The sequence below is a fragment of the Nannospalax galili genome, unplaced genomic scaffold (genome assembly GCF_000622305.1).
Source record: "Nannospalax galili isolate Female #2095 unplaced genomic scaffold, S.galili_v1.0 scaffold521, whole genome shotgun sequence".
Lineage (NCBI taxonomy): Eukaryota > Metazoa > Chordata > Mammalia > Rodentia > Spalacidae > Nannospalax > Nannospalax galili.
The window spans coordinates 172,906-198,530 of record NW_008344634.1 but is presented as its reverse complement, the minus strand read 5'-3'; the positions used below and the strand labels follow the sequence as shown (position 1 = coordinate 198,530).

Below are 25,625 nucleotides of genomic sequence, written 5' to 3'. Positions count from 1 at the left end.
AAATAGGAGTGCGGGTGCGTTTAAAGCTACTTTCAGGAACACTTGTTTCTGTATCCCATCACTCCTCACCCTGTTATCCTTTACTCAGCCAACTGGAATTTGTTCTCCAACAAATAAGAATTAATCCCAGAAAGAAGCTATGGATTCCAGGAAACAGTAGATTAAACCCAGAAGATCCAGGAGATGTTTCTGAAGGATAAGTATTGTCCATCTTATGACAGGAGTATGTAAAACTCCAAGTGGGAGTTTCCAGGAGGGAAAAATGGAGGCTGTAAAGAATAGGTATGTTGGAATGATTGGGAAAAAATAAATGCAATGTTTGGTGGCAAATCAGGTATGTCAAAACCTTGAAGCAAGTAGAAACACTAATCCAAACAAGTGGCATAAGAAAGGATATAGCATCATGTATTATTTGGCTGTGCAGGTGACAATAACATAGATACTTGCTTTACGAAAAATCCTGTTAAAACTTTATTGAGACAGTGAACAATAGGTGGAAGGCAGGTAGAAGAGAACATCTAAAATTGACTGATAAGATAGAAATATTAGAAAATTTTAGAAATATGAAAGTAGCTGCCAGACAGAAGAGGAAATGGCACTGAAGTTGTTTACAGACTTTGTCTTAGAAGAGCAAGATTCAAGTACAATGACCGAGTGCTATACTCTTATTGTGAACTTGAGACTCATAATACTTGAAACTAGCAGACTGTAAGTGAGGGGAGACATACTCAGCTGTTTCACAGCCCCCACAAGACTGAAGCCAAAGGACACCAGGAGAAGTCAATGGAACAATGCAAAACGTGTGTACTTGGTGAACTCACATGGACTCCAGTCAGTGCTCCACCCCACGAAGGAATTCCTGTTCTGCTCTTTCAGCCAGACGAGCAATGGCTCAAAGTAGTTGAGGAGAGGCCTTACATCCATATTCCTTGCTCCTACCACATTTTCCAGTGCTAAGGTCCAGGGTTCTGAACTTCCAAGACGCAGCATATTCCTACATAAAAAGACAGAGTTCAGGGCTTTCTGAAGGATTCCAAATGAACATACATTTGTATCTATGATCTGTACTTTTTTTCTTTAACTTAGCAAATTTTCTCCTGGCAGATTAGAAAAATAAGGCATATTATCAGATGGATTCAAGCCTCAATCTCTCTTTCCTCCCAACCGTTCCAAAGAGAGCTCTGTAGCTATGACATAGAGACAGTAGGTGGTCCATCTCATGATCTAGTTTCCCATGTGATTCCAAATTAAACATTTATTTCATGGTTGACAGGAGGAATTTTGAAGTCTCAATTTTTCTTTTGGGGGCAAATAAATCAAATTAGACATTAGTCATATTGGATGCTAGGAGAGGTTCAACATTTCAAGACGCTTCTTACAAGAGTTTCTGCCCGGCTTTGGTGGAATTTGAGATGTCACATTGGTGCAGGGGGCCTACATGCTCAGCTGCTCGACAAAGGGCTTCTTGAAACTGGAATTGGTAAATGGTCCTCGTGTAATATCTGTACAAGAGACAAAGAAACAAGCAAAAAGAAGTCTCACATTTTGTCACTGAATTGGATGGGGCATATATTTAAACTCCAGGCCCATGTAATCCCAGAGATACTAGCTAAAACTCAGTGTCCAGGAAGGGCCAATCATTAACTCTTCGGATTCATCATAATCTACTTGTATATTATGCACCCACTGATAAACAAGGCCCTGTTGCTACTCTATTAAAAGTAAGCTCACAGCCGGGCATGGTGGCACACGCCTTTAATCTCAGCACCTGGGAGGCAGAGACAGGCAGATCCTTGTGAGTTCAAGGCCAGCCTGGTCTACATAGTGAGTTCCAGGACAGCTGGGGCTACAGGGAGACCCTGTCTCAAAAAAAGATTAAAAAAAAATAAAAAGTAAGCTCACATTCGTACTGTTGTCATAGATTTGGGGCACTTTCCTATAAATGATGCTGAACTGATGCTTATGCCAAGTGAGTAATATTTCCATTTTTACAAATACAGAAAGTGAGGCCCAGACATACCTGCATCACAGCATTCAGGAGGAAGATCATGAGTGTAAGGCCAACCTAGGACATGTAGTAAGCCCTGGTCTCAAACAAACACCAAAAGAGAAAAACAAACAGCAACAGAATGCTCTTTCAGTATATAGTAAACTCTGCTAATAATGAGAAGACAGATTCTTCTCATTGCTTTTATTTCTCCAAATGGTCCTATATATTTATAATATCAGAGAAGGGCTCTCACACAAATTCACTTAACATAATAAAGTGTGTCTTAGGAGCTGAGAAACAGTTCAGCAGTAAAGAGCACTTGTTGCTCTTACAGAGGACCAGGGTTCAGTTCCCAGCACCCACACAGCAGCTAACAGCCATCTGTAACTCCAATTCGAAGGCATCTAATGCCCGAAGAGGCCCCCTGAAGGCACTGCATGTGCACGATGCATTTGCATACGGACAGGCAAAATACTCATACACAAACTACTCAAATAAAATAAAATGCAAATATGTTGCATTAAATTGAATTGAAATTGGTCATCCTCATTGAGCTTGGAGTAAGAGATAAGCAGAGCAAAAAAATTATCACTTCATTGAACTCTATTTCTTTCTTTGCTTTTTGTCATTAGCACAGCCCACCCTTAAATCCTAGAACTTAAATAGAGAAAAGTGTCATTTACCGGATAAATGAGTAATCATTAGAAACATGGAAGAGAGATGCAGGGTCGCAGTATGTTTCATCATGAGGCAGAGGCTCTACCACTCCGACGATCTCTCGCCTTTGGGAAGAAAAGGGAAGCATATATCAGTTGGACATTAACATCATGAAAAGGGGGATTTGAGGTCAAGTAGAGCAGTTTCATCAGACCATATGATTTATATTGGAATTGGTTGTCAGGTAACATAAAAACAGTGTAAAAATCAGAAAGTCAAGTCTCTCGTGCATTTATTTCTTATTATTTTAATGCATCCAAAATATGCCATTGGAAATAACTATATTCTCAAAACATTAAATCAAGAAAATTCATAAAGTGCATTGTATGGCTACAAATTAGACAATGAAAGCCCTAGAAATTCCTCTCAGACATCACCCTTTAGGCACTTCTGGCAGACATAATTTTGTGAAACTGAAATGTTAATTCTCCATGGCTAATCTGAATACCTCCTCTTCTGTGAACTCTGACACCCACCTTCTAACCCCTCATGCTCCCTCACCCTTCTGTGTCCCCTTTGCTATTTCTCTCCCTGTGTTGAAGATTTTTACAATATAGCTCATTCTTGCCCTGGAGACTAGTTCTAAGAGGATGGAGCTATGTCTTGGTCGTCTTCGTAGTTCTAGTGCCCAATATTGTGCCAAACACTAAGAAGAGACTTCACTTCTGTTTGGTAAATGACTAAAGGAGCAATTACTTTAAATGTTTAATTCCATGTTTATTTAAAATAAATTAACAGGAATCCAAGAACCAGCCCAGTCAGAAGAAAAGGTAGAGAACCCACATATTGGACATTATTTAAAAGGATTACAGTTTTGACCTTCCTGATTGTGAGGTTTTTGCAGGCAGCTTTAGACCAGCGTCACAGCTTCAGTTACACACAGGCACTAGAAACACCCCCGGTTGATTACACTTTCCTTTTCCTGTCTTGCCTCTTGGAAAAAGACTCCTGAGACAATATCCTAGAAAATTATCTCAGGAAATGTTAGCAAATGTGTAAGGAGGTAAGAAAGAAACGCCTCCCCCCAAAATGAATGTGTTATCAGTCAAGTCACTACTGTAACTCATCTGAGCTTATTCCCACAACGAAGCTCTCGGATTTTTAAGTAGACGACTCTCATAAGAGCTGTTCCACTGAAGAGGAGGGAGTCAGGGTATTTATCCACCAAACAGCCTATGAGTCGTTGGTTGAAGGTTGATAAGGATGGCATTGGTTTCTTAGCCCCTTGCCATATGTGGATTCAGGCGACCTTGGGAAGCTCTCAAGTATGAAATACAGATACCAGGAAATTATTTTTTGGTGCACGCGAGTGTGTGTGTGTGTGTGTGTGTGTGTGTGTGTGTGTGTAATATGTACAGGCCAGCCAATTGCTTTTAAGTAAACAGTAAACACATGTGACTGTTTTACTGATTGCATATTCATTGACTTACTTCATTTCCCACCACTTTTTCATCCACTCCTCTTTTGGAATTTCACCCTTAAAGACCATCCACCTCCACTTCTCTAGCATGTAAGTAAATGGTAGAGTTCCAACAATTGTCAGTGCTTGTTTGAGTAGGAAGTTTATTTCTGTTTCTGAAAGTAAATTGGAAAAGAAAACATATTAAGATGAAAATGAAAGAGGAAGTTCTGTGATAGAAAGAGCTTCCCTAATCTCAAGCTAGTACTCCTCAAAACAGACTTAGTACAGGATGATTGCATGAGAAATATCAGCAGTAGACATTTTGACACTTACTTACCTACCTACCTACCTACCTACCTACCTACTTACTACTGTCTTACTTATATGCTTTCATTTTATGTGTATGAGTATTTTGCCTACATGTAACTGCACCCATGTGTGCAGTGCCTGTGGGCACTCGAAGAGGGTGTCAGATCTTCTAGAACTGGAGTTACAGATGGTTGGTAACCCTCATGTAGGTATTGAGAACCAAACCTGGATCCTCTGTAAGAGCAACCAGTGCTCTTAACTGCTCTTAATGTGTGTGTGTGTGTGTGTGTGTGTGTGTGTGTGTGTGTGTGTGTTTCATTCATCTTCTCAGATGAGGGATTTGGTAGTGTCCTAGAATAGAACAGGTAAGCAAAAATCCACAAGTTAATGCTAATCCTTACTTTTTACTAGTTTCAATTGCCTTCTTTAAATGTGCCTTTATCAGAGTTAATTAGGGCAATCTCATCTATTTTCCTAGTCATGCTGTTTATTCTTGAGATCTCCACGTAGGCAGTGACTGTTAATGTCCCATTCAAGACTGTATACCTAGTCCACTGTCTGCTCCATAATGCTCTGTGAGTCCTCGGTAAATACGCAAACATTAAACAGATGTGGTGAAAAGCTTGTAAACCAAGGAGGGGAAATTTTTAACAATATTGTACTATTACACAGTAGGTTGGCTATATAAATATCAACAACGTATTGTACATTTCAGAAAGTTATAAGAGGTCTAGGGCTATAGTTTGGTGATAGTGTGCTTGTCTAGCGTGTGTGAAGCCCTGGGTTCTGGTCCCAGGACTGAAAAAATAAAAGCTAAAAGAAAGGACTATCGAACAGTTTCACTATAGGTAAAATAAGAAATGTTTGGAGAGATAGTATGTTTAAGTGATTACACAATGTATACATGTATCAAAACATGTTACTCCATTACCATATGCAACTTATGTTTTTATGTATTTGCTACAAATAAGCTTAACTAAAAAAATTTAATCAATAATTGGGCCTCCATCATTCACTGGAAGATCAAAACTGCCATGTGCTTTAAATATACTGATATCGCCTTTGTCAAGATGAAATTACCCTAATTAAAATGCTTTTACAAGTCGCGTAACTTATTTCATTAGCCTTTATTAGTGAGATAAAGAGGCAGGTGGGCTCACTTCTAGCACACCACAGAAGGTCACTAAAATGCAAATGGGGAGAATATTGTCTATTCTGCACATCACTGTATCTCTAGAAAACTACCTTGCACACAGTATGTGCTCAACAAATATGTGTAGAAAGGTAAAGATCCAGATATGGTGGCTTATGCCTGGAACCCCAGAACTTGGGAGCCTGAGGTAAAAGGATTGTTTTGATTTCCAAGACATTCTGGGCTACAGAGTGAGACCCTGTCTTTAAAAATGAAACATACGAGAGAGAGAGAGAGAGAGAGAGAGAGAGAGAGAGAAAGAGAGAGAGGGAAATTAAGAAAAAAGATGTAGGAAAGGAGAGAAGAAATAATTTATTAGTTTAACATCATTTACAAATCAGGCTGGGAGCCAAAGAAATGAGCATTTTTCAAACTAGTGGTTTGTGTAATATTGTAAGAAATATACTGATTTCATCATCTTTGCTTACTGTCAAGGAAGATTTTAAAAGGATAAAATAAATTAGTCTGCTCATTGACCTGAATGAATCAATTTTCTTTTCTAAAATTGTATTTATGTTTATTTTATGTGTGTGTACTGTCTGCGTGTATGTAAGTGTACCCATGTTGTGCAATGCCCATGCAAGACAGAAGAGGGAGTCAGATGCCCTGGAACCAAAGTTACAGACGGCTGTTAGCTGCCGTGTGGTTGCTAGTATTCAAACCTGGGTCTTCTGCAAGAATAGCCAGTGTTCTTAACTGCTGAGCCATCTCTTCAGTCCCATGAATCATACTTTCAAATGAGGAGGCAGGTATAGTTACTCTAAATTGCATCTCCTCTGTTGCTGTCTTCATCAATAAGTACCAGTATTGGTCTACAATCTGCCGGGTCTATGTTTATGGTGCCTATTTCAGACATGATGATGATTTTCCTATGGCCTACTATGGGGCCTTTATGAGATAACCAAGGTTCTACAGCTAGAAATCAAGAAAACGTGAATTTCCACACAAGAATTGAGGTCATGACCTTGATCTCATTGACCAAATGTTCCAGCCAGCAGAACCAATGGTTATATCAAACCCAAATTAAATGTACTGGACTACAAACAAACAAAATTACATGAAAATAGGAAGGAGATCTGTTGAGAAACAAAGAGTTTGGAGGGAGAGGGGAATAGGATTAGAGAGAATATGATAAAAAATATAGTAAAAGAATAAATAAAATTAAAAACAAAAATAGATAAATTACAAAACTTAAAAAATAGTGAAAACAGAGAGTAAGGAATTCATCGAAGAGACAGAGGTATTAGGCTGTAATGATGCTTCTTTCACAGAGCCAATAGCAATGTCACTGAGAATCTGGATCTCCTGAAAATTTGTTGTATTCCAACAAGTTCAAGCCATCCAAATTCAAATGGGCTGTCTCAGGCAAAGATGGTAAGAGACAACATGAGTCTAAGGGGATGTTGGGAAGCAAACTGTACTTGTACTAATTGAACAAAAATTTTTGGTCACTTCTAAAGTTGATGCTCCATCGTGTATTCTTTAAAAACTCCTGGACTTGAAGCGCTATTTTGCTTTGCATAAAATTATGGGAAAGGCTTTAGATTGGGGCTCTGCTTCTAGATCAGTCACTGTGTAGCTTTTTGGCTTATAAACTACTTTCCCTCTCTTCAGGCTGCATCTTTGTAAAATGGTTTCAGAATATCTTCCAGCTCTAGCATTATGTGGAGTTTTAGCATTGAACAAGAGCTTTGTATTCAAAAGTCAGACACTAATTAGCTGCGTAAATTTAGACATTCATTGCATTGCCTCTCTTATTCCTTGTTTAAAATACAAACTGTCTTATTTCTTCAGTCCTTCAATTGCTTCCTTTGCTGTTGAGAAGCCTTTAAGTTTAATACAATTTCATTTTTGTTGTGCTTTTCTGTTTAAAAATACTTTCCCAGAAAAAAAAAAAAAAACAGACTGAATAGGCACAGTGGTGGATGCCTTTGATCCCAGCACTTGGGAGGCCAAGCAGGTAGAGCTCTACGAATTTTATGCAAACCTGGTCTGCTGAGAGAATTCCAAGCCAGCCAGGGTTACATAGTGAGACTACCTCAAAAAAATTATTTTATTTCAATAAAAGATAAAAATACAAAGTCAGCCGGGCGTGGTGGCACACGTCTTTAATCCCAGCACTCAGGAGACAGAGGCAGGCGGATCTCTGTGAGTTCAAGGCCAGCCCGGTCTCCATAGCGAATCCAGGCCAGCTGGGGCTACAGGGAGACCCTGTCTCAAAAAGACCAAAAAAAAAAAAAATACAAAGTCACAAGTTGGCATACTCTAAGACACACTTCAAAAAAAAAAAAAAACTAAAACAAATAAACCTTTTACTAGTAACAATGTTCATAACCATTTTATACCTTAGGTGGCCTAAATCAAAACAAGTATTTTCTTATGCATGATAATAAATACCTTTTCCTATAACATATTAATGAACCCCCAAATAAGCCAAAAGATAATGTACCATTATCATCACGAAAATCTGATGGCAGAAGACCAATGGACTTCAAGTGCTGAGGTGTAGCTGCAGAAAGTGACATGATTTCCCCCACAGCTTCATGGAACCCCTCATTGGCTCCATTTCGCAGCAGGAAAGGTTGTGTGGCATATGCCATGTCATACTGGATGTGTCCCATCTCATGATGGGCTGTCAGGAAGTTGTCCATGGTCACCTTTGTACACATCTTGATTCTACACAAAAATGGGCAAGATTAAAATGAGTCTCAATTTTCTTTAATCACTACAATAAGGTATTTTGGGGGGTTGGTAGCATGAATTCTCTTTCCAAGTCTTATTCACAATAGAATTTTGAGTATAGTGCCTCTTACGTCTTTATGTACCAGGTTCTCAACCCAAAGTAAGGAGCAAGGCTAAATCTTATTCTCCTGTCCACACACTAACAGAAAGAACAATAAGCATACCCTGTGCTTCAAAACTCTGGAACAAGTGCTGTGTATGGGGGAATCAGTAAAAGTGGCCTGATGTACAACAATGAGTGAACACTGGCACTGGCATGTAGAAGCAACGTGTGTAGCCAGGACAGAAAAGGGGCTGGAAATTGAAAGTTGGGAACCATTAGAATGTAAGTCCCGGAGTAGATGTAATGATCCAAGAAGCCGGTGTAGAGTTCTAGAAAGCAAGAGGGCCAAAGTCAAAGCCTTAGAAGTTCCCAGTAGCTAAGAGTTTGGGAAAGAAGATGCCTCAGGGTACATGGATAAAGCTATCAGAGACATCAGAGGAATCTGGAAGACCATGACAACACAGAGTTCAATGAAAAATGAAATTTGATATATAACAGGTAAACATTTTCTAATGCTGTTGTGGTTCAATGGGGTAAGAACTACATTTGACAATTATGTGGTGGTCCATTTCCACTTGGCAAGAGCATGCTTGTTCAGGTGTGGGTAGGGGTTATATTTCAAAAGGTTCTCAAATGAATTGTCCTGACATTTGCTCATGTGACCTTCCCACACTGATAAATACCCTTTAGGGATTCCCCACTGCTCAAATAAGCTCAACCTTTATCCACCCCAATATGACCACAACTTTTTCTAATTTATTTCTCTCTGTTCTTTTTGAAACAATCATAATAGCTAGTATAAATCTACTATCTACTGGATATAAGTTTCTAAACTAGGAAGCTTACATACAGTTTCTCATTTTTAAGCCTCTCTTGGGACTGGTCAAATACAACCTGCTGCCTGTTTTTATAAATAAAGCTTAATTGGCATACAGCGCTGCCCATTTGTTTATGGATTATCTATGATTGTTTTCATGCTACAAGTGCAGAGTTGACTAGTTTCAACAGAAATGGTCAAATTCCACATTCTTTACTGGGCTCTACTCTAATGGGTGCTGGTGGGAGCAGAACTCATTCCACTGGTAGATTCACCACCTCCCCACTGCTTGAGTGATAGCTACTAGGACCAAAAGCTACTTTCTTTTTCACAACTTTAACCAATGGGAATGTCTCAAGGGAAAAATTATGTCTCTCCATACTTTGGGGGTAGTCCATAGCCGATGGCTCAACAGTAGAGGGTAGAAATAAATGGCCAGCACTTTGTCTACAGGGGTGACCAATTCTGATTCAAATCATGTTCCAGATAAGTTCATGAGATCAGGCCTGAGCCAAGTTTCCAGAACATATTGCCCCCTTGTTTGCCCACTTGCCCTGTTCCAGCTTCGTTTCCTCAGTTCTCTTTGCCTGAGTGATCTCCCCCAATGAAGCACTTGTAAAATGTTTCCACCTCAAGCTAGAGAACTCAAGACACAAACCTGAAACCTGGGTATTACCATTCTGCTTTATTGATAAGGAAACTGAAACCCAAGATTACCATGTTCAAGGTTACCTAATCATTATGAGACACACCTTGGATTCCAAAGCCTATGCTCATTCTGCCACATCACAGACTATTCAGCACATAGTTTTTGTTCTAGCCTAATTTGCTGACTTCAGCATCCACACCCGATCCCTCTGCTCTTCCAAGCTGCTGTCCTCGTACCAGTTGTCTGTTCAACCTCTTCATGCATTTCAAGTTCAATTCCAATGCCACCCACAAAGCTCTGTGGGATCCAGTCTCCTATGCCAAGAGTGGCCAGTTCTCTCCCAGTTCCCCATAAAGCATTCCTTGTATCTGTCTTAAGGCATGTGCCATTTTCACCCTTTTATCCCAACTTGTTATTCACTTAACCAAGTTCACTGACAAGAGTGAATCACAGAGGACAAGATCGATATGTGAATCGCATATTCATCTGTCATAGTTTCAGCACCAAATCTTTCCTAATAGTGGCATCACTGACCCTGTGACCATGAGACTCTAATGGACTTATATTTCAAATGAGCCACATTGCCTAAAACTGCAATTTGGGACCTATGGACAATTTTCTTTTCCCAGGAAAAACAAATCTACTCTTGTGGACTTCAAGAATTGGTTCAAGGATCCTTAAAGTGTATGCTCAGAGAAGCAGAAAGGGAATCTTGCCTTCGCTGTATTACTTTTAGTATCTGCACTATAAATATTAGTCCAAATACCTGAAGTCGCCCTTCCCCAGGTCCCAAGCTGTGGGGTGGCAGACCACTTGCCGATCACCTCCTGGCTCAGTCAGCATGGAGTTTTCCCAGAATCCTTGAGTCATTTGAGGTAGGTCAACAGAAACAAAGAATTTCTCTGCCTCTTTAAATATCCTTTCAGCACCCCAACCCTGAGAGTGTGGGGGAGGGGGGAAGAAGAGTAATTAATCCCTTCAGTAAAATAACAGCATGCTTTCTGTTAGATATACACAGTGGCATAACCTTTCCAACAGACAGTTGGACAATATGGATCGACACCTTTTTAGTGTTTATATTCTCTGCCTCCACAGCTCTGTCTCTAGGGTATTAACCTAGGAAATTATTAGAAATTAGGTCAAAGAATTACACTGAGTATGATTTTTTTAAGCAGGAAAATAGGAGAGAATCATCAGAATGGGGAAGTAATGATACTTTTGTAGAATGAAAATTATGCAACCACCCAAACTGTATTTAAAGAAATTATATTGATGTTACAAAATAGAATGAAGTAGTAAGTGGAAAAATAAAACACACAAACTACTCAGATGGTATGAATCTTAATGAAGTCATACAAGAAAATGTTCATAATAGTCTGAGTGAGATTACATGTCATAATTTTTGTCCTTTTTCTTGGGGTTTTTGGTATTGTGGGGTTTTTTATTCCAGTGCTGGGAATCAATCCCAGGGCTTTGCATGTGTTAGACAAGCATTCTACTACCTTGATATATCAGGTGCTTGTGTCACTGGTGAAGTTGAAATAGACTCTGAAGCTTTTATCAGTGTCAGTTTCCTGGTTCTGATACTGATATTATAGGGGGATACTGGGTACAAAGTACACCCAATCTCTTTATAAATTGCTTTCAATTTTGTATGGATGTACAATCATTTCAAAACAAAAAGTTTTAAAAAGTAAAAAAAAAAGATAAATGTATCTACTTCTTCATGTATTATTTATTTATGAAAACACATTCAAATTTTTCTTCAGATTTATCAAAATATACAGTATGTTATCATTACCTACAGTCACTGTACTATGCAACAGCATGCCAGAAATTATTTATTTTATTTATTATTTTTATTTTATGTGTATGCATGTATTGCCTGCATGTAGGTAAGTGCACCCATGTCATGCAATGCCTGTGGAGGTCAGAAGAGGCTGTCAGATCCCCTGGAACTGGAGTTACAGACAGTTGTTAGCTACCATGTGGGTGCTGGGATTTGAACCCAGGTCTTCTGCAAGAACAACCAGTGTTCTTAACTGCTGAGCCATCTCTCCAGCCCTGCCAGAAATTCTTTAAATAGTCCAAACTTAGTCTCCTCCCTTCCCTTCCTTCATGCACTCTTCAGTGTCTGGTAACTATCATCCTACTCTCAACCTCTATGAGATCAACATTTTCATTCTCACATATGAATGAGATCATATGCTACTTTGTATGTCTGGCTTATTTCACTTAACATAATGTCCTCCAGTTCCATCCACGCTGTGACAAATGACAGGAATTCATTCTTTTATGACTTGAAAGCATTCCACTGTATACAGATGCTACGTTTTCTTTATCCATTCATTCAGTGATAGACATTTAGATTGTTTCTATTTCTTGCGTGTTGTGAATAATATTCTAATTAACGTAGAAGCATTGTCTCTTTAAAATACTAATTTCATTTATTTTGCATATATACCCAGGAGTGGGATTTCTGGATCATATGTAAGTTGTATTTTTAATTTCTTGAGGAAGTGGCATGCTGTTTGCCATAGGGGCTATACTGAGGTGTATTCCCAAGTAACTGTTGTAGGGTTCTGTTTACCCCATATCCTTTCTAGTTCACCCTGATTTTTGTATTTTTGGTCAAGTCATATCGCATTTTGTTTTTGGATTGCATTTCCCTAATTGATGACGTTGAGCTTTTTAGTAGAACTATTTACTATTTATTTACCTTCTTTTAAGAAATGTCTATTTAGGAAGATTGCTCACATTTTAATGAGGTTATGAGTTTTTGGTATTGAATTCCTTATATATTCTAGATATTAACTCTTACCACATGTTCTAAATATTTTCTTCTGTTTTGTGTGCTTTCTCTTCTATTTTTTTATTTTTTATTGAATTTTTCTGTATTCATACAGAAAATCATCTTTATATCCTCTTACCCCTTCCCCTTTGGCACCTTCCCATAGCCCTCCTACTAGAATTCGTACATTCTGTCATTTGTGTTAAGGCTTATTGTGTCAAGTTAGTGTCCCCAGAGTTGTCTCTTGTTGTATTGACTACTTGTTTTCTTTGCGGTGCAGAAGCTTTTCATTTTCATTTAATTCTATTTGTCTGCTTTTGCTTTTGTTTCGTGTGCTTTGAGCATCTTGTCCAAAAATTATTTACCCGTTCTGGTGTCAGGAACAATTTCCCCTGTTTTTCCCTGTGTCATAGTTTCAGGTCTCACAACTAAATATTTAACCCATTTTGAGTTGATTTTTAGAACAAGTGATGGACAAAGGTCCAGTTTCATTCTTCTGTCTGTGAACATCAAATTTTCCCAACATTGTTTATTGAATATATTGCCCTTACTCCAATGTATGATCTCAGCACCTTTATTGAAAATCAGTTCACTATGGACACATGGGTTTGTTTCTAGGCTCCCTATCCTGCTCCAGGGGCATATGTGTCTGTTTTGAATTTTATCATTTTGTAGCATGATTTGAAGTCATTTACCATAATACCTTTTGCTTTTTACTCAAGAATGCTTTGTTTTGGGGAGGGGCATTGTAGTACCATAAAAATTTCAAGACTTTTTAAATATGGTCCTCTTAAGTATAATGAACAAAACAGCACAGATTGATAAGTGTAATCAACATTTGTTGAATGAAGAGTGAACGAATAGAAAAATGGAATGGAAACAAGAGAAGTTCTAAGTCCAGTTGTTAGTGGCTACTAACTATCTTTGTGACTTCAGGAAATCATATACCTAAGCCTGTTTCCTCATCTACAGCATGGAACTATCATATCTGTCCTGACAGTTTCAGAGGGTTCTATAACATTAGAAGAGCAGCAAATATGAAGTTAGTTTGGAAGGCAGCTATGCTTACCACTGTACCACCAAGTGAAGCCCCTCCAGAAGGGCTAACAATTTAAATAAAGATGGGCACCTGCTGCTACTCAACTACAAATCAGGGCTAGAACAGCTTGCAGGAGCTTAAGGCTTTCCAGCTTTGCGTTTTTAGTCTTTCTGTGAACTTTTCCCAGTATTGTGTTATTATGTGAAGATAGTCATTTCATAACTACTTACAAATGGAAAATAATTAATAAATAAAGGTTCAGCATCATATATATTCAATTATTATGTGACCATCTGAGGAAATTTTAGAGGTAAATGGAAGTACAGTCATTCTAATTAGACATGTAGAATATAACTGAATGAAGAAAAACACCTAACTGAAATTATAACATTAGTTCACTGATGGAAGATAACATAACTTAAACAATTATATGAAGATAGGAAGAAAAGGGTGATATAAATGGTTATTATAATATTTGAACAATAATTACATTTAAGATACAAAGTAGACATCGTTATCTGTTACTGTTCTTAGAGATGACTAACTGACTAGTTGGTAACGGTTAACATTGGAAAGTGTGATGCTGACCAGTTGATAATTCCACATCTTATTGCTTAAAGGAAAAATCAGGTCATCTCAATTTTGAATACCTCTCAGCAAGGCAAATATCATCTTTGGTAACTAAGGTACTTGAGATTATTGACATTATAAACTACTTTTTCATGAAAATACATAAGAAATAAATTTACATTAGGTTGAATTTTTATTGCCATGATTTCATACACACAAAGACAAGAACAGAGGATAAATAAAAGGAAAATGAAGTTGAAATTCTTACCTGCTGCACCATTGCATCAGTAACATCTATGTTTTGTTTCTGTCCAAAGGGGACTGTCAAAGGGTATATATTTGTCCAAAATCTACCCCACATATCACCTATTTACAGAAAGAATACATTAATATTTGACAAAAGTAACAGAAATACAGATCTGATCTTTCATAGTACAGGAAGTTGGATGGGCAAGCCAGCCACTCGGTATTTCTAAACAATCAAGTTTCTGTGTTCCCTTTTCACTACTTCTGTTTCCCCTTTGGGTTCTTCTATAATTTTAAGCTTCCAGCATTTTCTTTTTATATCTTGTGTAAAAATAATAAAATGGCTAGTGATTTCTGTGGTTAGGCAAAGCTTGTTAGGGAATCAACACAAGTAGTACTGGAAGGCACAATTCAGGCAAGATATTGTGGCTCATTCCAGGATGCCTAGCACTTGGGAGGATGAGAGGGGAGGAGCTCAAGTTCAAGGCCAGCCAGGGTTGCATAACATGTTCTACTCCTGACAGGGCTATATATGTCTCAAACAAAACAAAACATATAGAATATCATAGCTAGTGTACATTAAGTTTCTAAAAATCCACCACAAATTCAATGAAGTGCTACAAATTAAACTATTAATACCTAGTACTGGATTCAAAAAAGATCATATAAGATCATCATTCAAAAATTTCTATTAACTGATAACTAGGTTTCACTTTTATTACCATAGTAATACACTTAACTAGGTAACTTATGCATCTCCAACAATGTGAAATTAGAGTCCAAGGCCACAGATTATAAAAGGGAAAATGGACCTAAAAAGAAATGTAATAGCAAGAGGAGAATTCTGGCACCAATGACATTAAGAGTATTATAGTGAATTCATTTTTAGTTTTTTTATTTATTATTATTATTAGTTGTGTGTGTGTGTGTGTGTGTGTGTGTGTGTGTGTTCATGTCACAGCACATATCCGGAGTGGAGGTCACAGGACAGTTTGGGGGAGTTTATTCTCTTCTTCTACCATGGGTTCTGAGAATCCAGCTCAGATCATCAGATTTGAATGGTAAGCATTTTTACCAGCTGATCCATCTTGCTGGTTCAGATAATTTATTTTTTAAATCTACTTATTCTATGTTGTAATTTAAAAAAAAAAGTTAAAACCTCATTCAATTTTATGTCTTATAAGGGTTATACTGAGTTCAATATTGTATAACTGTATTAATTTAACTGTGAACCTCAAAATTTACAGCTAATTTTGAAAGAGAAGCATCTTTGCTCTGGAAATTGTTATTGAATATGTTAATGCTGTAATGAAATGCTTCTAATCATGTGGTTATTAAATAATTAAAAAAATGAAATTTGATAAAGATAAATGTAAAGTCCTATACTTTTAGATCTAAAAGAACTTACCTTAAAAACAAAACCCAGCAGATAATAAAAGACCAAAAATGGTCCAAGAACAGCATGTCATGTGTTCTACAACAAATAAGACCTTTAGCTGAATTGATAAAATTATGGCATCTAGAGCAAAGACATGCACGGTACCATTTTTACCTCTATGTCAGTAAAACTTCATCTGGAATAACTCTTCAATTCTGAGTTTGGCAATTAAAGTGGGGCATGGACAAAGGGTAGCCAAAGGAAAAAAAATTAGAATACTAGGATTTTAAGAAGTGGTCGAATATCTATGTATGATATTTAACTTGAAAAAAGAAAACAATATACACAATGATGGGAACAGTAGTGACTAGACTGAAATGAAGATATAATTTTGTGCTAGTTATGACTCTGTGTCTTATGTGATAGCTGTTCACATATGTCTGGAAGGTCATCTTGTAAAAAAAGAAATGACATATTTTGAGTAATGCCGTAGCATGGAAATAACCATAGTGAATGGAAGACGTTAGAGAACTGCTGACAAGCCACGGCAGCTTAATCTACCTTGCGAAGAAGAATGAGCCCATCACATCAGAAAGTTTAAGCAAAAACTAAATTACCAAATAATGCCTTCCAAGGACATTGTAGAGAGGATTTCTATATTACATTAAGGTTAAAATTTTCTGAAGTATTTTTGCCCATATTCTCTCCTGCTGGTAAACATGAGGTTTATCTGTGGCATATGCTAAAGACAGGTGACATGAAATTTTCAGGTATTTCTACTTTATTTGGCCTTGGCTACTGGAATGGAAGAGAGAAAGTGGCATTCTTCTTCATTCCATTCATTACTCATGTGATTCCAAAGGGAGTACTTCTCAGAAAGATTGATGGGGACAGTTGTGGAATTTTGTAATAGTCTCCATCTGTCCCCAAAAGAAACTTCTAAGAATGGTGAGAGCTACACTTCTCTGAGAATATAGATATGTATTTAGAATATAGTAAGAAATTACATTGGTCTAGGAAAGTGACAGTAGCAGAATCTTCCCCAGGATCTATGACCTCTCCAGACAATGGGCCTTAGGTCCAATTAGATAACTGTCGATTACCCACAATACAAAAGTGCCACTGTTACACCAATGTTACAAAGTTCCAGAACTGGCCAAACACAGAGAATAAATGACTGTGAGGTGTCCAGTGCTAAGTGACACATGTACAATGGAGCCCCTACACTCAAGGCTCAGGGAACAATGCAGAGGAGGAGAGCAGAAAGAATGTAAGAACCAAAAGGACAAGATACCTGCTGTTGGTTAATGCATTCTAAGCATAATAGGGAAGCTGTACCCATGAAATCTCTGCAGTATGGTAGCCTAACAAAATCTGTATAATGACAAAATCAGTTGAGATGCCAAGGTGGATGGGGAGGGGGTCAAGGGGCCCCTCCTCAGGATGAAGAGCTTCAGGCAATCAGTGGATATTGAGGGAGGGACAATCTGTTTTCTCCAGGGACTGGCTCCCTGAGAGTTTAATCTCAAATGGGCAGCCGTAAACACAGGTACACAGGAGTACCACTAAATGGACTCAGTGCATTATATATACATACATATAGATAGATATATATGTATTTATAAATGATAATAATCAAGGAAGAGGATAAAAATGGAGAGGGAGTAGTTGAACATGGGAGGAGTTGGAGGGGGACTGGGAAGGTTGGGAATAATGTAAATACAATGCTCATGTATAAAATTCACAAAAAATAAAAATATATATTTAAAAATGTATTGGCAGTCTAACATGAACTCATGAAATGTTTTCCTAGACCATATCTTTATCCTAGAAACCTTTTCTCTCAGTTCTGAACACTTGCAAACTACTGAGTTTCTTTCCTCTGACAATATGACATTGAAATTCCAAACTCTACCTCAAGAGTTTAGTCAGCCTACTCAAATTCTAAAAGCTATTTTACACACTTCCACTCCCAGTTTTACTTATAATTCTTTCTTTAGTTACCAACCCCTTGCCCCTCTACATATATGTATGATAACTTTAAGAATGATTTCAAATGGACTTTCTCATGAAAGTGTGCTTTCAAAATGAGTTTTATTCATAGAAGTAATTAAGATGACAAAAAACACAAAAGATTCTTGGAATTTTTTTTACCAAGTAAATGAGCAGGGAGGCATCCAGTTGGACTTATACGGGAAGGGTAGGCATCCATCAACTTTGTTCTCACATAGGCATGGAGCTGTTCATATAATGGCTTAATCTGCAAAACCCAGGAAGAAAGTTTAAGACCAATAGTAGCCAACGTCAGTTTCTAATCCCCAACTCTAGAAATATGAGTTTCTTTATACAAGGAGAGAATTTCCCTAAATTGTTTCTTCATCTCTCAAATATTCTGGAGAGTTTGAGAACATTCGTTCTTCACAGATATTGATTCTAACTAGTGCCATCACATAAAGCAATAAAAGCACTTGGAGGAACACAGGACCCCAAATGAAAGTTGATGCCAAAACATCATTTTAAAGATATTATGTAATTCTTTTGTCATAGGACTCTCTCTTTCCCATAAAAACTTTCTTAGTCAAAGGCTGATGAAATAATAGTATCAACTGTCATGATGAAGGAAGCAAAGTCTATAACTCTGCTAAGAAAGGAAGACATGACTGACTATAGGAAGCTCACTACCTTAAAGATCCAGGGGGTGGGGGGAGGAAAGAGGAGCAATTCTAATCATCAGTAGGAACTTCCCATAGTTTTTTCAAAACATTTTCAAGGGTCAGGGATGTAGCTAAGTTAGTAGAGAGCTTGCCTAGCATGCCCCAAGTCATGCATTCAACCCTAGCACTGCATAAACCAGGTATGATGGCTCATGTCTGTAATCCTAATACTCAGGAGATGAAGAGAGAAAGATTGGGAATTCAAAGTCATCCTTAGCTTTACAGTAATTTTGAGGCCAGCCTGGGATACATGAGACCCTGTTAAAGAAAGAAAGACAGAGAAGGAGGGAGGGAGGGAGGGAGGGAGGGAGGGAGGAAGGAAGGAAGGAAGGAAGGAAGGAAGGAAGGAAGGAAGGAAATCTTTACAAGCTCTAATACTCTATAATTTTATGAAAGCTGAGAATGGCCCATTCATGTGTTTAAAACAACCCAGAGTACCTCTAGTTATTGGGCTCCTTCCTGTGTACTACCCCATAGTTCCTCTCTTACCTCTGCGAAGGTACGTTCCACATCTTGAATCAACTGGTTGCGGTTATATTCATAGCCATCTGCTCCCTCTGCTTCATAATCCCCTCTCCAATAATCCCCATAATCTTCATAATCTGTTTTTTTTTAGAAGAGAAAGGGGGGAAACATAAGGAAATCAAAGGGAAATTACATTTTACATAGATTAGTTTTGGTGGGAGGGTAAAAAGCATTCAGTTATCACATTTTTACTGCCCCTTCAGATATCAGCTCAAAAGAATTTAAATGAGAGGCTGGAAAGGCGACTCAGTGGTTAAGAGCACTGGCCGTTCTTCCAGAGGACTCAGGTTCTGTTCCCAGCATCCACACGGCAGCTAACAACTGTCCATAACTCCAGTTCCAGGGGAATCCAACGTCCTCTTCTGATTTCTGCAGGCATTGCACAACACAGGTGCACTTACACACATGCAGGCAATATACTCATGCACATGAAATAAAAATAATAAAACATATTTTTAGAAAAGACCCCCCTCTCAATAAAAGATTCCATACATGAGTGAGATAATGCAGCATTCTTCTTTCTGTTGCACTTATCTCTCTTAGCTTAATGTTATCTAAGTCCATGTTGCAGCAAATGACACTGTATTCTTTTTAAGGTTGAATGATATTTTATCACATATTATAAATTTTATTACTTACATTCGATTATATATTGTAGAATATTATTATAACTAAATATGCACATTCCACAGTTTCATTATCTATTTGTCCATGGACATCTAGATTATTTCCATATTTTGACTATTGTAAATAACACTGTAATGAGTGCAGGTATCTTTGAGTACATGCCCAGGACAAGGATTACTGGATCATATGTTAGTTCTAATTTAAATTTCTTTAAGAATCTCCAAACTACTTTCCATAGTGGCTATACCAATCTACATTCCTACCAACAACTTAAGCTTAGAGTAGTAAAACTCAGTTTTCCAAAGTCACAAAGCTGGTAAGGGGCAGTGTTCTACTCCTAATTTCCAAACTCTTTATTCCTACTCTCTCCATTGTTATCTTTAAAACATGCAATTGGGGAGCTGAAGAGATGCCTGAATGGTTCATAGCGCTGGCTGCTCTTGCAGAGGACCTGGGTTCATTTCCCAGAACCCACATTACAGCTAACAACAATCCCTAACTATCATTCCAGGAAATCCAATGACATCCTTGGGCATTTCATGCATGGGTGCACTTACATGCATGCAGATAAAGCACTCATACATATAAAATAAAAATAAAGTAATAGAAAAATATATTTAAAACATGCAATTCATCCCTAAGTTCTTAATTCTCATTTTGTTTGGGGTCTTATATTTTCAGATATAGCCAAACTGATCTTTGACACTATGACAACTATCCTGTTTGATTTCAAATTATATAGGTACACGACATATCTCTATGTGTTTTATTTGGCATCTGATCATCACTAAACACAGCTTGCATTAAAGTATTAGCTAACAAGGTTTTCAAATGTATTCGGATGGTTTTGTTTTTACATGTACATTGTTAATGTATGATCAGCAAGATGAGGAGAGAAATAAATATTTGGATGGAGGATATGCAGGATATTATTAAAATGGATCTTAAACCACTGTCTGGCACTTGCTTGAGGCTTGAGAATATGAATTTAAGTGGCAATGGAAGAAATTAGAAATAACAAATGAGAAATACATTTTCCTTATTTGACCCTAGGACATAGTGAATCACCAAAGCATGAAGTGATTCATAATACCGTGACTTCAGCCCATTATATAGATAAAATAAAAATTTAAGAGCGATAAAAGCCCCTTCCTATGTTGGGATTTTATGACTGAGTTATTACAATGACAGAAAATAAGAATTTTCACCTAAACTAATTGGATGGTGGCTATTTTTTTTCTTCCTGAGATATTCTGAGGTAGACATACAAATGAACTTTGAGAATTTTCACCCAATGAGGGTTTTGGTAACAGATATTGTCTTTGCCTCTCATCCTGTCTGGAAAATAGGATCCCTACTCAGCCTCAACATTGCCTTGGGTACCTTTTGGAGCCTGAGAACTCCATAGATAACTCATAATCCACTCATTCCGAATAATGCATTTGAGACTCTGTAGACAAGAGCGTTCCAATGCACTTTTTTATATCCCGGTTGCTTCTTATTGAGACAGGTGACCTGAACTGTCGACCAAATGATTGCTAATTTAGGAGCATCCAAACAATACAGGGCAATCTTGGCAATACCTAAGAAATAATCTCATAACCCCATATAGAGCATTGGAACCTAGACAAACCAGGAAACTTACTGTTCGCTCTTGCCATCTCATTCTTCAGGACCACATACTCTTCATATAATGGTCTGAGCTGCTTGCCAACCTCAGCTCTCCAGCCTTCCCATGCCCAGAGCCTCTCGTTGTAGTCTGTGCTTGTTGCCATTAAGTCATCCAAACCTGTTGTCCCAAAGGACCCAAAAGAAAATGAACATGAATGTGAAAAACTTTTAGTTGTAAACAATTTTACAGACTTTAAAGAATTAAGTATCAACATGCACAAGACCCATGCAAACTCAATCAGATGAAAACTTAGCATAGAACTGGGTAGGAGGCCCCAACCTTAGCCAAAGGAGTATTGGCAATTAATTACTGTTGGGTGAGGGAGAGTTGATCTTCTTTAAGGGAGTGACTCTAGATAGCCTGACTAGACTCTAGTGAATGAACTTGCACTGAGGGCCATTTGGGTACAAAAGCTTGACCAGCTAGGCCTTAACATATATGACAGAATGCATGAAATTCAGTGGAGTAAGTGTTATGGGAGGTGCAGATAGGGGAGAGGGTCTAAATATAATTAAGATGTATTGAATGAAATGCACAAAAATTCAATAAAAATATACTTTAAGAGTGAAAAACAAAGGTTTGGCAGGCATCCAGGTCATTAAATTAAAGGTCATAGTTAATCTTTTTACACCTTTTATAGGTCCAAGTGTGTCTGCAGGAGGAAAAAAGGGGGGGGGCACTGAAATAACTTAGTTATTGGCTTGATTAAATTACTTGAATATAATAGAATTTACAATGTGTTTTTAAGTTAAAAGAGTATCTATGAGGGCCTGGAGATTTGGCTCAGTGAGTAAGGGTGCTTGCTCACAAGCATGAGGATCAGAATTCAAATCCCCAAAACTCATGCAAAAAGCTAGCCATGGCTACACATGCCACTGTGATTCTATTGCTGTGAGGCGCAGATACAGGAGAATTGCTGGGGTTTACTGGACACCAGTTTAGTGTTAGGTTCAATGAGAGACCCTGTCTCAAGGGAATAAAGCAGAGAGGGATAGAGCAGGACATTTAACATCTTCTTCTAACATCCAAAAGTGTATTGAGTGCACACACTTGAACATACACCAAACACACACATGCACACACACATACACATACACACACACATACAGAGAGAGAGAGCAAAAAATAAATATGAATCTTTAAAAAATATTTTATTTATTTTTTATTTTATGTGTAAGAATGTATTGCCTGCATGTATTTAAGTACACCTGTGTGGTGCAATGCCATGGAGGTCCAAAGAGGGCATCAGATCCCCTGGAACTGGAGTTCCAGATGATTGTTAACCACCATGTGGGTTCTGGGAATCGAACTCAGGTCCTCTGCAAGAATAGTTAGTTCTCTTAACCACCTGAGCCATCTCTCCGAGTCCCCAAAATAAATATAAGTCTTCTTAAAAAGAGTATCTGTGAGCTGAAACACATATTTAGAATGATATCATCTTTGTATTACCCATCTCCAAAGTGATATGTCATCATCAAAATAAATGTTGGGCTCAGGAGATAGCTCAGTCAGTAAAGTGCTTATTTTGTAGTGTGAATGCCTGAGCTCAGTCCCCAGAACTCACATTAAAAGACAGATACAGTGGTGTACATTTGTTATTCTAGCACTAGGGGCAGAGAAAGAGAAAATCCCTTGAGATTGCTGGCCAGCCAATTTAGCCTGCTTGGAGAATTCCAGGCCAGAGAGAGACCCTCTCTCAAAGAAAACTGTGATTGGTGCCTGAGGAATGACACTCAAAGTTGTCCTCTGGCCTCCATGTGAATTTTCACACATGTGCACATGCACAGACATGTACACCTACACACACACACAAACATGCATACGCATACGCACATAAAAAAGTCAATCTCATTTTTAAAATTCAGGAAAAAAATTTAAATTTCATAATTGCTACTAAAAATTAATAGCCTACCTGGTTCAAGTAATAAGCATTCCTGTGGGTTATTTGAGCGGCACACTTTTCCAGTACTGTAGATGGTGCTCATCGTATTTAGAATTGTGTTCAACTACAAGTTAAACATAATAAATAGTGGTAGAAACAGAAAATGTGCTAAAATTGATACTAACATAAAGATATCTTTTTGATCATGAGACTTTTAGATGCTTCAAAATATAACAGTTTATATCTTCTTTGCCAAGTATCTTTATGTAGGGAAGGAATAGCTCTTGTAAATTTCTCCACTGTCAAGTAGTACAAAGTCTTGAAATAAACAAATCCATCTAAGCCCCCAAGAATATTTCTCACCTATGCATACATTGAGATCACATTTCTGTTTCTTTAGATTCTGAAAATTCTGAACTAAACAAGTCACTGACTCAAAGGCCTCAAAGTCATGGGACAATAAGGCAACCCTTAAATGAATCGCTACATAATAGAATGACAAGTACTGTAACTATGCCACTAAAAAGTGATGTGGCAGAATTGCCTGAGAGGTGGAAGGGAGGTGTAGAAGGAAGAGCATTTATAACCTGGAGATTCAGAAATGACCTCAGAGAGGAGGCACCTTTAGAGTTATATGTTCCAGAAGTGGAACTTGATCGGGTAGACAAAAAAGGAGAAGGCAGATGCTAAAAGATGGGAGGTGGAAAAGACAAGCCATTTTCAAGAATCGTTGAGATGACTAAAACCCCAGTGATGGTGTTCTCTGAGAGAATTGGAGGCCTTGAGAATGGAGAAGCTACAGAATCCAGATCACAGGGGGCAATCTATGCCACGGTGAAGTATTAAAACTTTACCCTGTAGGTAAAGGGGAGTGAAAGTAACTGAATAACAGTGATGCTCAGAGTGCAGTCCAGGGGTTGGTGCAAGTCAGCAAAAGGAACAGAGAGAATACACGTGTAAAAGTTCCAGGACAGCTGGGGCTACAGAGAGACCCTATCTCAAAAAAAAAAAACAGAACAAAAACAAAAACAGCGCCCCCAGTCAAGCCTTCTCCCACCACTCGTGTCCTACCTCAAAGCTTTTCTCTGCCCACTAAGCCTACCGTTTCTGTCTTTCGCTCTTACTCTGTACACAGAGAAATTCTGTGCACAGAGAAGTTAAATATAATTAAATAAAACTTAAAATTTAGTATTTCAGTCACATTAGCTACATTTCCAATACTCAAAGCCACATGTATCTAGTGCGGCCATATTAGAAAATGTTGATCTAACTCTGTCAGTTCCACATAAAATTTCTGATTTCAAAATCTTGACTTCTTTCTCAGTATTATATACATTTCAGTTACTTAGCTCATCCATAGCACAAACAGCTTCTGGCTGTGCACCAACCTCAAGGTAGTCCCTGCAGTGTGCTGTTAAAGAGCCAGTCCATGCTCTAGTTGTTGCAGAGCAGTGGGAAATCAGAGTTTTCCTCCACTGATCTCTCCAGCCCAACACTGCTCTGGCTATGCTACAGGCTACCTAACTTCCTAGGCCTCAGGGGACAGCTTGTGGAAGCCCATCTTGTACACATTAGAATTATTTGGGAATCTTTTAAAACTAGAATGTGCAGATCCCACCTAGGTTACAGTAGGCTGTCTAGATTCAAGCAAGGTTTTTCATGCTATCCTTGTGAACAAGAGATAGAAAAACATGGACTAGACAAGATAAGATAGATTAATAGCTTAGTGGAATAATTAGACCCAAAGAATGCAGAATAATAAACATCAGCTTGTAGGAACAAATGCCGTATGGCTTTATCTCTGTCCTTATCATGCAATTTTGTTTTTATAAATTCAGATTAAGACATACAGAGTTCCAGAGGATAAGTAACTGAGAAGGGAGGCTTTGATGTGAAAGAGCTGAATATTTTAGATAAAAATATTTCAATAAGCTGCAAACTATGGTCTTTTGTGTTTTTGTAAAGTTTTGCTGGAAGACAGCCATGTCCATTCATCTATGTATTATCTATGGCTGACTTCCTGCTCCAATGGCAGATTTGACTCATTGTGACATAGACAATATGGCCTGCAAAACCTAAAATATTTAGTTTATTTAGTATACTTATTATTGTCTCTTTATAGCAAAAAGTTTGCCAACTTCTGCCCTGGAGGCATGGGTTAGATTTTGACAGGGATAAACATAGGGATTCTTGAAATCATCTCAAGATAGGGTCTTTTCTAAAATTTTATTTATTATTTTTTATTTTTGTGTGTATGAGTGTATTGTCTGCATCTATGTAAGTGCAATACCTGAGGAGGTCAGAAGAATGTGTCAGATCC

General features: G+C 37.9%; 1 protein-coding gene across 1 annotated transcript in view; it reads right to left on the bottom strand.

Annotated features, from left to right (window-relative positions):
* Ace2 (angiotensin I converting enzyme 2) overlaps positions 1 to 25,625 on the bottom strand; it is a 56,933-nt gene that overhangs the window by 11,243 nt on the left and 20,065 nt on the right. Inside the window, exons 3-13 of the mRNA XM_008840876.2 lie at positions 23,336 to 23,429; positions 21,397 to 21,540; positions 19,089 to 19,201; positions 18,040 to 18,145; positions 14,530 to 14,627; positions 10,628 to 10,797; positions 8,060 to 8,286; positions 4,138 to 4,282; positions 2,674 to 2,772; positions 1,380 to 1,502; positions 822 to 994 (exon numbers count right to left, since the gene is read on the bottom strand). Coding sequence (XP_008839098.1) covers positions 822 to 994; positions 1,380 to 1,502; positions 2,674 to 2,772; positions 4,138 to 4,282; positions 8,060 to 8,286; positions 10,628 to 10,797; positions 14,530 to 14,627; positions 18,040 to 18,145; positions 19,089 to 19,201; positions 21,397 to 21,540; positions 23,336 to 23,429 — 1,492 coding nt within the window. The remainder of the gene's footprint in view (positions 1 to 821; positions 995 to 1,379; positions 1,503 to 2,673; positions 2,773 to 4,137; positions 4,283 to 8,059; positions 8,287 to 10,627; positions 10,798 to 14,529; positions 14,628 to 18,039; positions 18,146 to 19,088; positions 19,202 to 21,396; positions 21,541 to 23,335; positions 23,430 to 25,625) is intronic.